General features: G+C 36.8%; 2 protein-coding genes across 3 annotated transcripts; one reads left to right on the plus strand and one right to left on the minus strand.

Annotated features, from left to right (window-relative positions):
* The first annotated feature begins 232 nt into the window (after nucleotides 1-232).
* LOC147557111 (signaling peptide TAXIMIN 1) lies at nucleotides 233-3701 on the plus strand. Of its 2 annotated transcripts, none has more exons than XM_086658114.1 (2): nucleotides 233-508; nucleotides 629-938. In XM_086658114.1, the coding sequence occupies exons 1-2, from the start codon at nucleotides 402-404 to the stop codon at nucleotides 750-752; spliced, it is 231 nt and encodes a 76-aa protein (XP_086514240.1). In that variant the 5' UTR covers nucleotides 233-401; the 3' UTR covers nucleotides 753-938. The 2 variants fall into 2 exon arrangements, 1 of the variants encoding a protein (XP_086514240.1); XR_015233859.1 differs by lacking the exon at nucleotides 629-938 and adding an exon at nucleotides 1560-3701 and having other exon boundaries at nucleotides 410-508.
* On the minus strand, nucleotides 1155-3470 carry LOC147557112 (late embryogenesis abundant domain-containing protein / LEA domain-containing protein). Its single transcript, XM_086658113.1, has 2 exons — nucleotides 2064-3470; nucleotides 1155-1528 (listed from the first exon to the last, which is right to left on the minus strand). Exons 1-2 carry the CDS (start codon nucleotides 3468-3470, stop codon nucleotides 1301-1303), a joined length of 1635 nt encoding a protein of 544 aa, XP_086514239.1. The 3' UTR covers nucleotides 1155-1300.
* Nucleotides 3702-20780: the final 17079 nt, after the last annotated feature.

Here is a 20780-nt window from a genome sequence, read left to right on the forward strand (position 1 = left end):
TTAAGTCCGCCCAATAATTTTAGTGGACATAAAGTTTTTTTTGTTGAACACTGGACATAAAGTTTCATAGCCCATTCAGCGTAGTCCATACACCCGGCCTATCCTGATTTTTTTTTTGATGAGATGCCTATCCTGATTCCCTAGTCCCTGCTTCAAAGTGTGTGTATAACATTTTTTTTAGTGCATAACTTTTTTTTTTTTTTTGTTGAAATGCATAATTTTTTTCTTGAATCTTATCATTTTTTAACCCAAAATTCTTCTGAATCTTTATCGTTGTCAAGTTTTGGGTGGAAACGTGTTTGTATAACAACTGATTGAGATAGATAGATAAAGAGAGAGAGAGAGAGAGTCCGACGTTTAGCAACTCCGGAACATATTAAAGAAGAAGAAAACCAGCAAAGATGTGTTGTGATGGTGACTGCAGACCATTAGGATTCCTTCTAGGTCTTCCTTTTGCCTTTTTATCTCTTCTAATCTCCATTGTTGGTATTGTCATCTGGATTGTTGGGTAATTTACTAATTCCTCATCTTCCTCTCTCTAAATTAACTAATCCTATTCAGTTTTTCTGTTCCTTGGTAATTCTTGATCTGGGTTTTCTTTATCATCTACCAATTTGATTTTTTGCAGATTGTTGTTAACTTGCATATGCCCTTGTTGTTTATGTGTAACAATCATAGTTGAACTTGCACTTGAACTGATTAAAGCTCCAATTCATGTGATGGAATGGTTCACTTCTCAGATCCCATGTTGAAATTTCTATAATTGCAGTCATCTTAGTCACCTATTTTCTACTATTTTATTGTATAGATTCAAGTTTAGGTTTGTGGGTGTTCTTGTATTTTGTGTGAAAATGTAGATTTTGATCTAAGGTTACAAGTTGTGATTTTTGTTTGACATAATTTACAATTTCTAAGTGCATTTTCCTTTTAAAGTTCAATATCTATGGTTCTTTCTTTAGATTAGGGTATAAATTATAATGTTTATGTTCAAGAAATTTGCCTCTTGTCACTGCCCCAATCCGTGAGAAGGTGAAGATTTGTGATGATCCTAGGGTTTGATATGTAATCAGTCCCCGATCACAAGAATGTCGATTATCGAATTGAATTCTCAAAAACCACCCGTGCATGTTCGATAGAATGCCGCAACGAAATACTTACTTTTAAGTAACACTTCTTATATTCAAATTTATCCGATGTAAACAAACTTGCTTAAGACCGACTTCCCCAACGAAAAAAGAAAAGAAAAACAACAACAAGATGAAGAAGAAACTATAAGCATGAAACTCCATAGATCATCTCTCTAGTGCTGCTGCTGCTGCTGCTGAATATTCTCTTCCTGACCAACAACTACAACCCTTTCATGGCCAACAACTATATCTTTGGCATTCTGTGCTATTTCAACTAGAGTTTCTCCAACTGCTTCCAATATCCCTACACCTTTATTTTCTTCCTCCTCTTTCACTTCAACCTCATATTTCTTCTCTCCTTTCCCTTCTTCACTTTCTTCATATGTTTGCTCTGTTTCTTTCTGCATTAACACATATTTCATTCCATTTCAGGGTTAGATATAAAATCTCAAAATTCAAACCAGTGATGCATATGATACTCGAAATCCCCTCCACAATAAAGGTAATGCGAATTCGTGCCAGACCAACAAGATTTGGATTTTAAGGGTGAACTTGACTTCATTTAGGCCATGTTTGGTGCTTACTTGGTGTTGGTAGTTGGTACACAAGAATGTATCAGGGGAATCACATTGTCAAGATTCCGAAATCCTGAATCCGCGTGGGTCGGTGGGTGGGTTAGGTTTCTGATCCCCTTTCTCATTCCATCTTTATATATTTAGGAATCCCAAACCCAAGAGAATGGGTAGCCTGGGATACCCTTTCCTCTCTAATCTATAACCAAATAATCTAAGGACAAAATCCATCTATCTAACAGATTCCTGGCATTATAGTGCCTTATTAAGTTCAATTCTATTCTACAATGGGTTCAACTTGCTTGAACTTATTATCAAAGTAGTACAAAGAAATGAAATTGAAATGTAGTAATCAAAGTCTCACCCTGATACCAGATGATTTATTGGTTTCTTGTACTTTCTTGCTTGTATCTTTCATGGCAGATTTAGTTGCACCTACTTCTCCTTCTTTAACTTCAGATGGAGCCTGACCTGCAAAACCAAAACCCTTCTTACTTGCTTCAACAGTAGCATCTTTAGCTGCAACAACCTTCTCACCAGCATAATTTACAGCACTTTTTCCAACATTAATGGCTGAATCTTTAACACCTACAGCTTTCTCTCCTACATAATGAACTGCACTACCACCACTAGTCACTACTATATCCTTAGCTTCCACTGCTTTCTTACCAGTATAATCTAAAGCAGTTTTTCCAACATCTAAAGTGGTATCTTTTGTCACACTTAATCCTTGTTGAGCTTTTTCAATGGCAGTTTTTCCAACACCCAAAGTGGTATCCTTGGTCACACTTAACCCTTGTTGAGCCTTTTCCATGGCAGTTTTCCCAACACCCAGACTAGTATCTTTAGTCACAGATAATCCTTGTTGAGCTTTTTCAATGGCAGTTTTTCCAACACCCAAAGTGGTATCTTTGGTTACATTTAACCTTTGTTGAGCTTTTTCCATGGCAGTTTTTCCAACACCCAAAGTGGTATCTTTGGTCACACTTAACCCTTGTTGAGCTTTTTCCATGGCAGTTTTTCCAACACCCAAAGTTGTGTCTTTAGTCACAGATAACCCTTGTTGAGCTTTCTCTGCTGTGTAACCTAAAGCTTGACTACCCTTTTCAATGGTGGTATCTTTTGCTTTAGCACTTTTATCAGCAACATAAGTAGAAGCAGCACTTAACCCATGAACAACACATTCTTTTACATCATGTAAAGCTGCAGAACCAGCTTCTTTTGCCTTCTGATACCTCTCTTCTGCAGCTTTAATGGCTTCCATTGAGTTCTCTTGTGCTTGTTGTCTATGTTCTCCAATTTCCTCCAATGAAGGTGAGTTTTTCACATCATTTTGACCTCCTTTGGCCTTTTGATATCTCTCTTCTGCTGCATTAATGGCTTCCATGGAGTTCTGTTGTGCTTGTTGTCTAAATTTTCCAATTTCTTCCAATGAATTTGAACTTTCAACATCTTGATGATCCTGATTACCGCCTTGGGTAGTACTTTTTTGATGTTGACTGATATTTGAGTCCTTGAATTGATCTTGAGATTGAATATGCTTTTCATGAGTACTAACTTTCCTGTGAGTTCCTCTTTCTTTACCAGTATGGGGTTCTTTCATTTTCTCAGTATGGGTTTCTTTTTCTTCATCACTGACTTGAAGTCCTGAGTTTTTTGCTTTCTCAGCTAGAGATTCAAAATGGGTAGCTAGTTTTGACACTCTTGGCTGATCTTCATGAACTTCCTTTGCTTCTGTTTCAGATCTTGTTGTAGCTTTATCAGATGCCATTGTTTGAGAGAGAGAGAGAGAGAGAGTGTTAGTATTGGGTTGTTTCTGATATCTTTGAATATGGAATTGAGATGATGATGAAGAAGATAAGGGATGAGAAGATCTATAAACAGAGAAGTGGGAGTGAGAATGGCGGTTTTGAATAGTCAGCTTTGTAAAAGAGAAAATGGGACATGTGTTGAATGTTAGATTGCTACGTGTTCTAAGTTTATAAACTAGGTTGATGACTCACAATGTTAGAATTGGGAGTGAGTTTTTCGTTGTGTTTTAGAGCATCTCCAAGCAACACTCAATCTTAGAAACTCCGAGTGCCACCTAAGATTTTTTGAGTTTTTTATTAAAAATCCTCTCCAATGCAACACTAGATTTGACTCTCTAAGATGACGTGTCGAGGGTGGAATAAAGATATCTCAAGAGACTCTAAAAAGAGTGTCCTCTTTAGATATCTCGAATTGTCCAACTCATCAATATTTAATTTTCAATCAATAGAAATCGAGTCTTCTTTATTTTCTAAGGGAAATTTTATAGGCAATGGACAAACTTGTTAAAGGCAATGTATTTTTCACTAATGACTTGGTCAAAACAAATGGACCAAGTATTGTTAAAGGCAATGCCTAAACGTGAAGGTATTTATTACCCACCTCTATTTTTTTCTTTCTCCGGCAAAAAGTCACCGGCACGCGATCTCAGGCCGATGACCTTAAATCTTTTCTTCTCTCCTTCCTTTTCCTATTCTCTTCTTTCTCTCTCTACATTTTTCATATTTTTCATTCAAGTTGGATCAAATGATTAGAAAAAACCCTTAATTGTCACAATCATCCGCCACCAAAGAAGGAGGAGAAGCTCCACTTCCTCCTGATCATGTGCCATGGCCGGTAGTCGGAAACCTAATCGAGTTATGTGTAGCTTCTGAAGTTATTAACCCTTCCAGACTAAAATGTTTACTTGGGAAGAGAAATGAAGAAGCTAATGACCTTGTTTTCTATATGAATAACCTGTGCAAGAAAGGGTTTGAGCAAGATCATAAAACTCCATTAATGGAGATGTGGGTTGTGGTGCAGAGATTGATCTAAGACTTGTAGTGAGGCAATACAGTGGAAATGTCATTAGAAAGATTATGTTCAATAAGAGATTAAGAGGTATTTTGGGGAGGGAAGTAAAGATGGATGACCTAGTTTTCAAGAAGAAGAACATGTTGATGCACTTTTTAGGGTTTTATCTCATTTATATGCATTTTGTATATCAGATTATCTGCCTTGGTTAAGATGGTTTGATTTAGATGGTCACGAGAAGATCATGAAAGCTGCAACTAAAAGTTTTAATTAGTATCATGAACCTATTATTGAGGAAACAATTTGACAATGGAGATCTAAAGATGGGTTTAGTAGAGAGAGAGAGAGAGAGAGAGAGAGAGAGAGAGAGAGAGAGAGAGAGAGAGAGAGAGAGAGAGAGAGCAGAAAGAAGAAGAAGAAGAAGAAGGAAGACGAAGATTTATTTTTATTTTTTTACTATTATGGTCGACACGACCTAACGATCTAGGTCAAACATTAGTTACGGCATTGCCTCCTGTACGCGCATTGCCTTTAACCATTTCAGAGATTGCCTTTAGAAATGCTTGCCATTAACAAGTTTGGGCATTGCCTTTAAAATCTCCCATTTTCTAAAATAACTAATTATTTATTTACAAAAATAACTATGCCACATAGTAAATAAGATAATTTTAGAATTTTGTATTGGAGACATAAAAAAATTAAGAATCTCGATTAACGCCTCCTAGGAGTGAGAATGTCAATTGGAACTTAACACATAGGATGAATAGAGATTTTTTTGAGTTTTGCATTAGAGATGCTCTTAGGGGGTGGTAGTGGTTCAAGACATTGGTATCCCTGTTATTAGTTGGAGACATTTTAAATGTCTCTAAATATCTATGTTGGGGGTATTTTAAATGTCTCCAAATGTCTGTGATATTCTTTTGGAACAAATCAAATGTCTCTATATGTTTCTAAATGTCCGTGATATTGGTTGGAGACATTTCAAATGTCTCCAAATGTATGTGTTTTCGTTTGAGACATTTCAACTGTCTCGAAATGTCTTTGTTATTCGTTTGAGACACGAAATATGGACATTTCAAGACAAATTGGTTTTATGGACATTTGAAATCATTGTTGTTTAATCATATGAAATAATATATTTGTACTAATATTTCAAAAATATATTTTTCAATGTTTGTAGATATTCTTGGATATCTGTAGACATTAATAGACAATTGGTGGACATTTATTATTTTAATATTATCATTATTGTTTAATCATATGAAATAATATATTTGTACTAACATTTCAGATATATGTTTGTCGTACTTTCGTAGACAACCGTGAATATCCATTACTCATTTTGTCTATGGATTCAATATCTTAAAATGTCCCCAGAACATTTTGTCTTTGGACCAGACGTCTTGAAATGTCTATAAGACATTTTGTTTATGAACTAAATGTCTTGAAATGTCTCCAAGATATTTTGTCTATAAACTTAATGTCTTGCAATGTCTATAAAGACATTTTGTCTATGGATCGATAAACGTACCAACATGTCTTGAAATGTCTACGGAACATTTTGTCCATAAGTGTCTCCCATATCCTGAACCACTACCTTTACCTTAGAGTAGTAAATCTTTTTTTTTTTTGTTCAAAGTTTAGAGTTGTAAATCTAATAATTATAAACGAAATCAATGGTAAGCCATCTTATATTTTAACTAAAATTGATTAATATGAGATATACCATTACTGTTGCATATTATGATTTTTCGCTCGGTGACTGAAAGGAAGTGCTACCGTTACTCAACCGTTTACTCACCTCTTAACCAGTCGAGTCACCCATGTGAATTGAAAGTTTGAAAAATTGACTTAAATTTGGACGTTCAATATTGAACGGTCAAGATTTTAAAAACTAAAAACCCCTAAAAACTACTCAACAACCTTCTCTCTCCTGTAACTCACTCACTCTCTCTCTCCCTCTCTCTCTCTCCCTCTCTCTCTCTTTCTCGCTCTCGTATCTCCCTCTCTCTGTAAATCGACCACTTGTGTTGGAAAAAAAATTCAATCTTTCTCCCTTTATTTGTTTAGGCTTCTTTTTAGCCGAGCATATTCGTCCTGATCGATTTTAAAGAAGAACTCATTTTCTTTGTTCAACCATTTTCAAGAAATTTTTTTTTAATGATTTTGCATAGCCTTACTAAATTGTTTCCTTCTTTTTTCTTCTAAGAAACTCTAAACATCCTTTTTTGTAAAAGGACATTATCGTACCCACTAACGGGTCAATGGAAATTTTTGTTCACTGTGATACCTGCTTTATCACATAACTCGAGTTGTCTTTTCACAGTCTTACTAATAGTTCTGTTACATTTGAAGTACCGAGATGTTGTAGGACTAATGTCGTGGTTATGGCTTCAATGACTTGTTAGTCTTACAAATTTTATTGCCTTATCTAGAACACAAAAATGCTATATAACGTCATTCCCATCTAAATCTTTCACTCTTGATATCTTCCTAATATAAAATCCTTTTTTCTTAGCACATTTCTTGAAAACTAAATTACCCATCATCACTACTAAATCTCATTCCTATTTCGAGTGGAACCAATGGATCTTTGTTTGTGGCTTGTTGTTCAACATTTTGATCAGTGGGGACATATATATATATATATATATATATATATATATTATATATAGCGCAATGGCTTTTTGTAGATGGACCGTACGATTTATCTATGAGATATTCGTGTCCGTCAGATTTTTATAACAAATTTCGTAATTAGATATATGCTAAAGGCTATTTATGTCTTAAATAATAACAAAAAAACTGCCCACATCTTCTTCTCCCTAAAATCTCTTTTCCAATTCGATTCTAACTACCCAATCTCTCTACCAATTCGATTACCCACAATCAATAATCCCTTAACTTTCTCCCTAAAATCTCTCTCTATCAAATTCGGTTGAAACTACCTCAGCCAAAACTACTGCCCACAACCAGAACAATCTCCCATAACTACCTATTGTATATGAATATATATTTAAACCTATCTCTCTCTATCATATTTCCATTTTAAACATCTTTATCATTTTTACTATATATTTATTACTCTTCTATAATATAATTATTAGAAAATCCGTGCACAGGGCACGGGCTATACCCTAGTGTGTATATATATATATATATATAGCAAAAGTAAGGGATCAATAAGAAAAAGAAGGATGTTTTTCGAATTCAAAGGGATGTTTTGAGTTTCACCACCAAAATCCAAAAAATCTCTTTCAGATTCACCAGACCCATTTCAAAACATTTCACCGCCAATATTCGAGAAATAACTTGAGTTTCACCTCCAAATATTGAAAATTTACTTTGATTTTCAAGTTTAAATTCAAAAGTTGTCATCCAGAGTTTCTCTTTTTGAGTTAGATTTAAGGAATAAGAGAGTCAAATTTGTAGAGGAAAAGTAATAAAATTATAGGCATTGATCACAAAAAAATTTCTAACACCAGTAGGCATCAATAGATTTACGGAGAGAGATGGCACTTGGGTTATTGGACTGGTTAACGAGTAAAGAAACGGTTAAGTAACTATAGCATTTTCGGTGACTGAAAGCAATAAAATCATCAAATTAAGTAGATTCACCAAAGTTTTAAAAGTTTGGCAATCTTTCTTTACAAGTTATTTTAAGGACTTGGGTGATTAAATTTGATAGTATCATGTGTAATGTCCAACCATTTTTAGTATTAATAGTTGAGGCGATAACAAATTAGATAAATATTGGTAAGTGCAAAAAAAAAAGATGACCACAATTTCTAAATATCGGAAAAATACGTAAGAGATAAAATTATCAAAAGGGCTATGATAAATTAAAAAAGGCCGCGGCTTTGGGGAATAAAGAAAATTCTCCGGGGAATAAATTCTCGAGTGAATCCAGATTTTTTTGAAAATTCTCCGGAAAATAAATTTTTATAGGGAATACAGAATACATTTTTTTGAAAGTTCTCCTCCATCTCATCTGTTCTCTCTGCCACTTCATCTTCTCGACACCTCGTCATCTTCTCCGACGAAAGTCGCCGGCCGGTCAATTTTACGGCCGGCGACCTTCAAACATAATTTTTTTTTTTTTATAATCTTATTTGACTAGTTTTAAGAAAAGTCTTTATTCTCCGGAGAATTTTCTTTATTCCCCAAAGCCGCGGCCTTAAAAAAAGAACGCCTATTTCTTACTCTCGATTTTCCTCCTGAATTTTCTGATGTGTTTATTCCTTGGTTGTTTTTCAATGTTCTTCTCCAAACGTTTTTTTACCCTTATTTTTTTCCTAAACATCTTTTCATTTTTTACCATTATTTTGTTTTTGTATTTATGAAATATTTTGTTTAGGTTTTTCATGCTTCGTTTTTTTTTTGTTTTAGCTATTTTTAACAAATGTAAAAATTTTGTATTTTTTAGGTGTGCATTTTCATTTGTTAGCGTTGTTTTTGTTGTTGAAATGTTTTTCAAGGTTTTTTTTGTTGTTTCTTTCAGGGTTGTTCAAGGTTTTTTAGGTGTGCTGATTATTTTTTCAAACAAGCACCAGCTTGTATCGAACAAATGCACAATGTTTTGTATATGTTGGGTTTTTTAACGTAACCTAATGCTATCAACGGGATTTTAGATGTTTAACATCTAAAGTCTAACCTTAGGTTTTTAACAAAAAAAAGAAAACAAAGTCTAACCTTAGGTACTTAGGATCACAGGCACAAACTCATTGTGAATTAGCTTAGGTAAGAAAAGTATACCTTACTTTTGCTTCCATCAAACAAACTATAGGACTAAGCTCTTTCTTGTCGGAATATGACTTCTTACCCGGGACAGGTGGAGTTCCACCATGGAAGAAATTCGTTAGATTGATTTTCAGTGGGAGTTAGAGTTCTTTAAACGCATATGGAGGAATAAGTCATTAAATTCGGAGTATTTGTGATTTATTTTGCTTTCACTTTGAATTGTTATTTCTTTAGGGCCGGTCTTTTTACCTTGCTCACAATTTCAAAACTGAATATTCATATGGCTCCGACAAGGACTAGAACAATTTCCCCATTCTAAAACAAATTAAATTGCGGAACCCTTTAGAATAACTTTCAACAATAGGTACTTCCATAGATAAGAATTGGTACTCGCTTAAGTAGCATCACTTTGTTTTTAAAAAAGAGTCGTGATTCAATGAGCTCAAGCTCATATGGGAATTATGAGCTTGAGCTCATTGACCGTTGATCTTCTTAGATCAAGGGGGCAAAGAAAAAACCCAACTGTACTCTTTATTAACATTTAATTATAAGTCCGATTTTATATATTAATTACAGAACTGCTACCATCTTTTTCGTTCCATCTACCGGATCCCACACTCCATCTGTAAGAGGCATTTGAGGCAGTTTCCAAAAGAAGGCAGTATAGGATATTGGTATTGGCGGTTTAGTTTTGCAAAAGCCAATAGGCGGTTTCATGGCATCAATTGCATTGAGGTCGGTTTTCTTTGGTTTCTAAATTTTGGCTACAAGGCTACCAATTCCTATTATGGTCGGTGGATAAAAAGCTATATATATAGGGGTTTGTGTATTGGTAATAGACATCAACAAACACATCAACAACAACTCTTCTTTAGAGAGCTAAAGAGAGAGAGAGCAAGAGTGAGAGAAATTTTTCATAGTTTTTGAGCGGTGTTAAATTTCTCGGTCGTCGAAGATTTAGTATAGAAGGTTAATTTCTATACGGTACCATCTTGGGACGAACTTGCGGGTTGTGTGAGTCGTCTTCATCTATCCTTCAATAAAGATTTCTTGTTCGCCCGAGGACGTAGGCTTTAAAGCCGAACCTCGTTAAATTCTGTTCGCATATTTGATTTTGACATAGCTTTTCGATTAATCTTCATAATCGGATCAATTTCTAAGATAGGTTCGATAGCTTCCGCGACTTTTAGTTTTAACAATTGGTACCAGAGCCTTGTTTGAGATTGAACGAAGAAGAAGATGAGATCGAGAAATGGTACGGTCAAAGCAGGGAAATATGAGATAGAGAAGTTCAATGGGAAAAACGATTTTTCTTATTGGCGAATGCAGATGAAGAATCTGCTAATCTCGCAGAAATTACACAAGACGTTGACGGAAAAGAAACCAGGAGATATGTCAGATGAGGATTGGGAAGAGTTAGATCTCGAAGCACGGGCAACCATTATGTTGTGTCTTGAGAGGGACGTGGCGTTCCTAGTAGACGAAGAAACAACGGCGGCGAGTGTGTGGTTAAAGCTAGAAAACAATTTCATGACGAAAACTTTAACAAATCGGGTCTACTTAAAATCCAAATTATTCACATGTAGAATGGAAGAGGTCAGGAATATGTGAATAGGTTTGACAGGATTATCTCAGATTTGAAGGATATTGATGTTAAGGTTGAGGATGAGGACCAAGCCCTCATATTGTTACTTTCATTGCCTAAATCCTATGAGAACCTTGTTCAAACTTTGATGCTTGTTGGTGATAGTCTAAGCATGGAAGAGACGAGAAATTCGCTATTAGCGGATGACCTTCGTAAGGTTGCTACTAGCAGTATGGCATCGGGTGGAGTAGACAAGGAACAAGCACAAGGGTTGTTTGTAACGAGGGGGAGGAGTAATGAAAGGGGAAAGGGAAAGGGCGGGAAATCTAGATCCAAATCTAGAGGCTCTTTCAAGAAAACGTGCTTTAGTTGTGGTGAGCTTGGCCACTATAAAGCGGCTTGTCCAAAGAGAAAATTGAAGCAAAAGAACGAAGGCTACAAGGGGAACCAAGAGATGCAAGAGGCGGGATATGTGTCAGAAGACCCTGACGAATGTTTCTCGGTGACAGAGGTGTCTGAGAAGATCTCCGATAAGTGGATGCTTGATTCAGGGGCGTCACACCATATGTGTCCAAATAGGGAGTGGTTTACTACCTATAGGAGTATAGATGGTGGTATAGTTATACTGGGTGATGATAGTATATGTAAAACTGTGGGACTCGGAACAATACGTATCAAGATGCACGATGGAGTGGTGAGAACATTGACGGACGTAAGACACATACCCGATTTGCGGAAAAATCTAATTTTCCTTGGTGTGTTGGAGCGGAACGGCTGTAAGATAATTATAGAGAATGGCTCCATAAAAGTCGTTAAGGGTTCTTTGGTGGTAATGAGAGGTACTCGTTACGGTAATTTATACAAACTTTTGAGGACAACAGTTACTGGAGATGTAGTAGTAGGAATCAGTGGAAGGGATCCAACGGCTAGTACGAGGCTTTGGCATATGCGCCTTGGGCATATGTCAGAAAAGGGTCTATCTTTGATGTGCGGGAAAGGCTTGTTGAAGGACATGAAGAAGCCTTGCATGGAGTTTTGTGAGCATTGTGTGTTCGGGAAGGCACACAGGGTGACGTTCTCTACAAGCAAGCACAAGAGCAAAGAGGTATTAGACTACGTACATACCGATGTCTGGGGACCGGCAAAGTTACCTTCCAAAGGTGGTTCCAGGTATTTTGTTACATTCGTTGATAATCATTCGAGATTTGTCTGGCTTTATTTTCTGAAGCATAAGAATGAGGTATTCAACACATGCCTGATGTGGAAAGCAATGGTTGAGAACAAAACTGGTCGAAAGCTGAAGCACGTTAAGATCGGATAATGGGACTGAGTACACGGATGGGGCATTCAAGGAGTTTTGTAATCAGGAAGGCATTGTGAGGCACTGGACAGTAGTAAACACACCTCAACAGAATGGAGTCGCAGAGAGATTGAACCGTACACTACTTGAGAAGGCTAGATGTATGCGCTCCAATTCGGGATTAGGCGTAGAATGGTGGGCAGAATCTGTTGCTACAGCTTGTTATATTGTGAACAGGTCTCCACATTCTTCTTTAGATGGCTGCATACCTTACGAGGTGTGGTCAGGTGAACATGCAGATTACGGGAGACTTAAGGTTTTCGGTTGTACGGCCTATTACCATGTTAAAGGTAACAAACTTGACAATAGAGCAAAGAAGGCAATTTTCTTAGGATATGCTACAAGAGTCAAGGGTTATCGGTTATGGTGTACGGAAGACAAGAAGTTTGTAATCAGCAGAGATGTGGTGTTTGATGAGTCATCTATTGTAGCTATGGCGAAAGCTACGGTGCCTAGTTGTGGTGATGTTGGGTCTACTAAAGCTCAAGTAGTGGAAGTAGAAGCCGAAGACCAACGGGTTTCTAGGAATCATGATCAGGTGGAGCATCAGGATAAAACTCAGGATGAGGAAATTGATGAACCCGATCATGAGGAGGTTCAAGGGGAAGGTACACAAGTTTTACAACAACAGCAGCAGGATGTTTCAGTACACACTAGGCCGAAACGGTTATATAAGCCGGTACAGAGGTTAGGGTCAGACAAACCTCTTAGGCATTACGGGCAGGAAAATGTGGTTGAATATGCACTCTCGGTGGAAGACGACGAGCCGTTCACCTTCAAACAAGCTATTACCGCGGAGGAAAGAGAGAGTTGGTTGGTTGCTATGCAAGAAGAGATGGAGTCTCTTCACAAGAACAAGACATGGGAGGTTGTCCCATTGCCCGAAGGAAAGTCTGTTATTGGTTGTAAATGGGTGTACAAGAAGAAAGAGGATTCTTCCGAGATCAAGGGTACAAGGTATAAGGCAAGACTAGTGGCCAAGGGTTATGCACAGAAAGAAGGGGTCGACTACAATGAGATTTTCTCACCAGTCGTGAAACATACTTCTATTCGGGTGCTATTGAGTACTGTTGCTCACAGTGATCTTGAGCTGGAACAACTCGATGATAAAACCGCCTTCTTGCACGGAGATTTGGAAGAAGAAATTTATATGGCTCAACCTGAGGGATACAAGGTTGAGGGTAAAGAAAATCAAGTATGTCGTTTGAGAAAGTCTCTTTACGGATTGAAACAATCCCCTCGCCAATGGTACAAACGATTTGATTTTTTCATGCTAAAGCATGGTTTTCGCAGAAGTGACTATGATTGTTGTGTATACATCAAAAAGCTTCGCGAAGGTGACTTTATTTATCTCCTTTTGTATGTGGATGACATGCTTATTGCTTCTCGAAGCATGGTGGAGATAAATAAGTTGAAATCTCAACTCAGTCAAGAGTTTGAGATGAAAGACATGGGCGCTGCAAAGAAGATACTAGGAATGGAGATTAAAAGAGAGCGGTCAAGTAAGAAACTGTACTTGAATCAGAAAGGTTACATCGAACGAGTAGTTTCTCGATTTGGGATGCAGAATGCGAAGGCGGTGTCAACACCTTTGGCACCACACTTCAGGCTCTCGGAAAGACAATCTCCCACTACTACGGCGGAGAAGGATCATATGGATCGTGTACCGTATGCTAGTGCAGTTGGCAGTTTGATGTACGCTATGGTGTGTACTCGTCCGGACATTTCACAGGCGGTCAGTGTGGTTAGTAGGTTTATGGCAAACTCGGGGAAGACACATTGGGAAGCTATGAAGTGGATCTTGAGGTACTTAAAGGGTACCGTTGATACGGGTTTGTGCTTTGGTGGAGACACATGTCCAGTAAGCGGTTATGTTGACTCAGATTATGCTGGCGATCTAGATAGAAGACGATCTACTACTGGTTATGTATTTAGGGTACATGGTGCTCCAGTTAGTTGGCGATCGATGTTACAATCTACAGTTGCATTATCTACTACGGAGGCCGAGTATATGGCTATGGCCGAGGGTGTGAAGGAAGCATTGTGGTTGTGGGGTCTTCTGGATGATCTAGGGATTAAGCAGGAGTGCGTAGATGTATGGTGTGATAGTCAAAGTGCGATCCACTTGGCGAAGAATCAGGTCCATCATGCTCGTACTAAGCATATCGATGTCAGGTATCACTTCGTACGAGATGTCATAGAGGAAGGTGATGTTTCTCTCATGAAGGTACACACGGATGAGAATCCCGCGGACATGTTGACTAAAGTGGTGACATGTAGCAAGTTTCAGCATTGTCTGGAATTGCTACAAATCGGCTCGTGTTAAGTTGCCCGAAAGGGCGTAATGGCGACAAGGTTTTCTTTATGTGAAGGGTTGGTAGAACTACGGTAGGCTTGATCCTGTAAAAGGGTACGTAGGCAGCCATGGTCATATGGCGCAGTCGGATGAAGTTACAAGAAGCAAATATATCTTACAAGGAGTATCCTGGTGTTCGTCCAAAATTTGAAGAGTATCAAATTGTGTACGAGGTGGAGAATTGTAAGAGGCATTTGAGGCAGTTTCCAAAAGAAGGCAGTATAGGATATTGGTATTGGCGGTTTAGTTTTGCAAAAGCCAATAGGCGGTTTCATGGCATCAATTGCATTGAGGTCGGTTTTCTTTGGTTTCTAAATTTTGGCTACAAGGCTACCAATTCCTATTATGGTCGGTGGATAAAAAGCTATATATATATATAGGGGTTTGTGTATTGGTAATAGACATCAACAAACACATCAACAACAACTCTTCTTTAGAGAGCTAGAGAGAGAGAAAGCAAGAGTGAGAGAAATTTTTCATAGTTTTTGAGCGGTGTTAAATTTCTCGGTCGTCGAAGATTTAGTATAGAAGGTTAATTTCTATACGGTACCATCTTGTGACGAACTTGCGGGTTGTGTGAGTCGTCTTCATCTATCCTTCAATAAAGATTTCTTGTTCGCCCGAGGACGTAGGCTTTAAAGCCGAACCTCGTTAAATTCTGTTCGCATATTTGATTTTGACTTAGCTTTTCGATTAATCTTCATAATCGGATCAATTTCTAAGATAGGTTCGATAGCTTCCGCGACTTTTAGTTCTAACACCATCCCTCATTTCTCCGAAGAAAAAGAAGACCCAAACCCAAATCAGAATCATATTATTAAATCCAAATCTGATTTAAATCTTGCAAATGCTTATGGTGTTTGTTGAATGGATTTGAAGTGTTAATGCCTTTTCTCCTCTAACTATTGTTATATCTATTAATTACCTCAATAGATTATTCCTCTCAGATCCTCTTTTTAACAAAGATAAGCCATGGTTGATTCAATAGTTGCTTATCCATCTACGGTTGTTAGATTTGACTAAAACCCATGTTCTCCTTCTTTTAGAACAACAACTGGAAGAAACCAAATATGTATTGCAGCTAAAACAATTTTAAACAATGGAGCTTTAGGTTTTCCACTCTTCAATTTTGATCATTCGAAATTTGGATCCTGTAACCCCCACTTTCATTCATTGGTCATATCACGATATGACTTGGTTTGAATGATCATCAAGATCATACCAAGTTGAACCCAATAATCCAACAAAATTTCAGAACCATCTCATAGATATACTTAAAAAAACAAGAAAATAGTGGATGAATGTTATCAACTTCTTCTGAAATTAACTCCTGAGTTCAAACCCAAACCTTAAAAATTAGGTAAGACTCCATTCCTGGAAATTAACTTCTTTTAAAAATAATTGATGTATTTCTAGTTCATAATCTTCGGATTGTTCAAACTATTCAACGGAGTTTATGAGAGATCATCAGATACGGGCAGACTGGATTATGTTCTTCTTCACAAGTGGAGATTGAAAAGGAAAATAAGGTTGAGAGACGAAAGGAGGAGAGATGAATTGAGAAGATGGTGGTAATTCTGTAATTATATATATAAAGTGTGACTTGTAGTTATTTGTTAATAAGGAGTACAACTGTATTTTTTGGCCCTCGTTGATCTTCTTAGATCTACGGTGAATGAGCTCAAGCTCATAATTTTCATATGAGCTTGAGCTCATTAAATCACGGCTCTTTAAAAAATTCGTAGAATTCTACCTTATATGTTTTTATAATGATATGATATTCTTTAAGGAGACTTGTTGTTTGGACCCCCTTTCATATAATTGACTTGCCGTTTGGACCCCCTTTCTTCAGAGTTGCACCTCGGACTCTCCTTTGACGGAATCACGCGAGAATATTCCGTCCCTAAAGTTATATTTTAAAAAATTTCAACTCTACCCTTACATAATCAATATTGTAATTTGGACTCCCTAATTTATTTAACTAAAGTAGTTTGGACTCATTTTCTTCCTCTATTTAACAACACACCTCACAAACAACAACCCAAATTATCCTATTAATAATAAATTAACCACTATTATAAATAAGGAACTTCAAAAAAACAACATCATATTTGAAATTGTAATGAAAGATCATAATTTATAATTTGGGATTCTTTTGTTGATGGGGATGTTAAGGATACAATTTAGGGGTTTTCATGATAAACCCAGAACCTATTAACAGGGGAACTCTTAAATTGTAGGAAACCAATGATGTAGATGTACCCATGGTCGTACATTCATCCCTGCAATTACCTAAGCAAATTCACCTAATTTAGAGAGAGAGAAAAGAGAGAGAGACGTGTAGTTATAATAATCAAACTCAACATGAGAACAAAAACCTACCACCACCTACAACACAACAGTTTTAAAACGTGAACCACAAATCCAATTACAGATGCAAAAATGCTTCTCCAATTAAACCCTTGGTTGCCCAAAACCCAAACTCAAAGTAATTCTTACTTGCTAAACTTTAACATTACTACTGAACCAATCAACATGGGTACGTAAAATTCATCTTGGGAATAAGTTAAGAACCAAATTTAAGTAAGAAACATAGGTGTTTGTGAATATGGTTTTGATATTTGGAGTTGTTGATTAAGAAGATTGAAGATAAAACGATAACGGAGAAACCTAAGAGAAGAAACAAAACTAATGATTTTGTTCCCATTGATTCAACTGCTCTAGAATAATAGTATTTGCCCACTCCCCAAGAGATGAAGAACAGAAAAAACAGATCTCTACTATAAAGTTGGGAAGAAGAAGAAGGTTAACTCAGTGTGGTTAACTATTTAGGTAACGTTAAGTTAAGTAGAGGGTAAGATAGTATTTTCCCCTTTAAAATGTTTTAGAAATATTATATTTAACATTTTATTTGAAAAAGGGGGTCAAAAGTGCAACACTGAAAAAAGGGAGTCCAAACAACAAGTTAATTATACGAAAGGGTGTTTAAATAGCAAATCTCCCCATTCTTTAAGAATCACCTCTTAAGAAAAATATCTTTATCATACATATGAGAAATAGGATTTTTTTCCACTTTATGCAATAGTGCTTAACAACATATAATGACGTATTTCAAACGACACAATTTATTTGTGAGACATGACTCATTTGAAAAATTAGACATGTCGACCTGCAACGACCAATATCCCTAATTTGATTTAATTCTTTTTAACAAATATAGAAATACATTAAAGGAATAAATAAATAAATAGGAAAAAAGAACTAAAATCACAAAGGTAAATAACAAATTGATGGCTGAAATGGACACCCGGATAAGAGGATCAAATTTGACATGTGAAAGCATATGATGTATCATGTATGGGGCCAGATTCAACCGTTTGTCACAAATTGGGGCTAAAATTGAATTAACGATAATAATTTTTTAGTCCTACCAAACCATTTCCATCTTTTTTTTTTGAGAAATCGATATCTATTTTAGTATTGATACATCATGAAGATGTGATAATGATCCAGGAGCACCCGGGTCGGGCCCGTTTTCCATAGGCCTCTCGCCCATATAGGCCAGTCGGCCATAACATTAGGTTTTAGGAAGAGTCTCAGTTTAGTAAGATTCGTATTGAATCTAGGTTTAGGAAGTTTCATTATTTCAGCATTTCTATTATTTAGGAAAGTTTAGTTTTAGTTCATCTAGGAAAGTCTAATATCCTATAAAAGAAAGTCCACTCTGTCTTTATTTTTCATGTTGAAGAGAAAAACCAATCAAACTTAATAAAGCTTTCAGTTATTTAGAGTTATTTTATCGTTCTTCCTTTACTTTTATCGTCTTCTTTTAATTCCGCTGCGACTACATTAAGTGGTATTCAGAGCCATCAAAAGTCTGGAAATTTTTTTCGTGAAGGTTAGTTTTTGTATATCAATGGATTGTTCGTCTTATAGCGATGAAAGTTTTTTTGACGAAAGATCGAATTGCGAGGAAGATGATTTATCTTACAAAAATATTTATTTCAATGATCGACAAGAAGATAACTTCTCTTACTATGAGGCCGAAAATTTCGATGAGTCGACTATGGATGATTTTGGATACGAATGGGACTATTCAAAATATAACTATGAAGACAAAATTCAAATTGAAGAAAATCTTCATAACAAAGAGAAGAATTCGACATGTTCGTGTGAGTGGGAACTCGGAAACGAACCAAGTAAGTCATACATATGTTTTCCCTCTCAAACTGCTTATTATTCTTTAGAACAACCAAACTATTCCTTTCCGAACCCCTTGCCTCCAACACCATATCCACCATCACCACCTCCGTATTACCCTTATGATTTGACACCAAGCCATAACCCTACATCTCCACTAAACCCTAGTTCACTATACCACCCATAAAACCCTATCCATGATTGTTATACCTCAGATTCTATAGGCACCCCGTGTTTCCCGACACTTAATATTCCAATCCCAACTATAGGCAACACCCAACTAACCTTCTCCCAATTCCACAAACAGATTCATGCTTCCCTCCCAGCTTTATGGTGTCAAACACCACCACCTCATCAAAACCCGACTTCAAATTTCAATAAGTTTACCCCCCTTACAACCATCCACAAGTCCATAATGACGAACAACTACAAGCACCTCCACATCATCTTTACCCTCATTCTCTTATAACCATCTCTAAACCTTCTTACGTTTCAGCAGTTTCCGTTTCTTCTACATATAATGGAGATGTAGTTGATGCTGACTTATCTTACTAGTGTTCAGACTACGATTTGCCTTCTCTTCCGTCGAATAAAATAGTGGGTTCACATGTAATGGAGAGGAGCAGCTAATTGAGTAACAATGGTGGTACTGTTTACCAATCATGTAGTGTTGAGGGAACCTAATGCTAGGACCAGGGCTCAACTGGGTATTCTCAATCTCTACCCGTTTATGTTGGTGAGTGGATGTTTGCGAATCAATCTGGGCAGATGTGTGGTCCGTATATTCAAGAAATATTATTCGAGAGTTTGTCTACTGGATTTTTGCCCGAAGAACTTCCTGTCTATCCTGTCATTCATGAGAGTCTAATCAACTCTGTGCCATTGAAGTATTTTAAGCAATATCCTGAGTATGTTTCCACGGGTTTTGCTTATCTGAGTTCGAACTTGCCAATTACGTCAACATGTCAAGCAACTAGTGGAGTTATTACTTCCTTCGGACCAACGACGTTACGAATTACGCTCAGGTAGTACTCCAGCCCCAAGTGCATAATAGTAGTATTGGTATTGAACCAACAAGTTCGAATAGTGAAGCTGCCAATTGGACTTCATATGATACTCGAAAACAGTACAAGACTCGTTCCGTAACAGGAAGAGAGGCTGAGAATGTTCAGGAGAGAAAAGTCGAAGTTGCTTCCACTGATGTTGAAACTCAAAATGCTTCTTTGGGGAATATTAACATACAGGTTATGCGCAATAATCAAGATGTCCAATCTGTTCCTAGTTCACCTATGATGAGTGCTAGTTCTTCTTTTGGATATACTTCTTCTTCACCCGCAATGTCTAATTTGCCTCCAACACAAGTTTACTATCAAGAACAAGTAGTTCACCAAGTCTCATCTAGAGTTAACAGAGTTGCGGGAATTCCCATTGATCCGATTAGAGTTGTTTCTGATCCGAATTATCGAATTCAGTTCCAACAACAACAACAGCAGAAACATAGGGAGGTTGTTAGTCCATTGGAATATGAGAAGAAGAGAGGAGCCACAATAAAGAAGTCCATAAAATATGGTAATGGTGATTATGTAACAAGAATGAAAGAAGGTCAGGAAGACATATTAGGTGATAAAGTGGAGAAAGAGGTGGTTTCAAACAAGTTTGTTGATTCTTCATGTTGTTTAGTAACAGGTGAGTTTAGATGGACAACTAAGATGAAGAGGATAATGAAAGCTCAAGCATTAAGAGAAAGTAGTATGACCTCTTACATGTCAAGTAAGAATACAATGGAGATAAATCCGGTTCCAGAATTAATGGAGGATTTAAAGAAAAGAGCTGAAATTGTTGATCTGGACAAGGTCGCAAAAGAAATTTATTACCAAAACCCCATCAAGGTCAAAATTTTCACAGAGAAGAATATAATCATTGTAACCTTCTTCATCAAACTACAAGACGATGGAAGATGTAGAAATTTATTGGACGTTTACTCACTACTATCGATTTTGCATACTTCGCATCATGG

This window comes from Eschscholzia californica, unplaced genomic scaffold (assembly GCF_041429995.1).
Source record: "Eschscholzia californica isolate CP2 unplaced genomic scaffold, dmEscCali1.0.p SCAF_2, whole genome shotgun sequence".
Lineage (NCBI taxonomy): Eukaryota > Viridiplantae > Streptophyta > Magnoliopsida > Ranunculales > Papaveraceae > Eschscholzia > Eschscholzia californica.

Coding starts and splice junctions, on each gene's coding strand:
- LOC147557111 (XM_086658114.1), top strand. CDS start 402: ATGTGTTGTGATGGTGACTGCAGACCATTAGGATTCCTTCTAGGTCTT. Junction 509..628: donor ATTGTCATCTGGATTGTTGG/GTAATTTACTAA, acceptor GATTTTTTGCAG/ATTGTTGTTAACTTGCATAT.
- LOC147557112 (XM_086658113.1), bottom strand. CDS start 3,470: ATGGCATCTGATAAAGCTACAACAAGATCTGAAACAGAAGCAAAGGAA. Junction 1,529..2,063: donor ATAAATCATCTGGTATCAGG/GTGAGACTTTGA, acceptor GTGTTAATGCAG/AAAGAAACAGAGCAAACATA.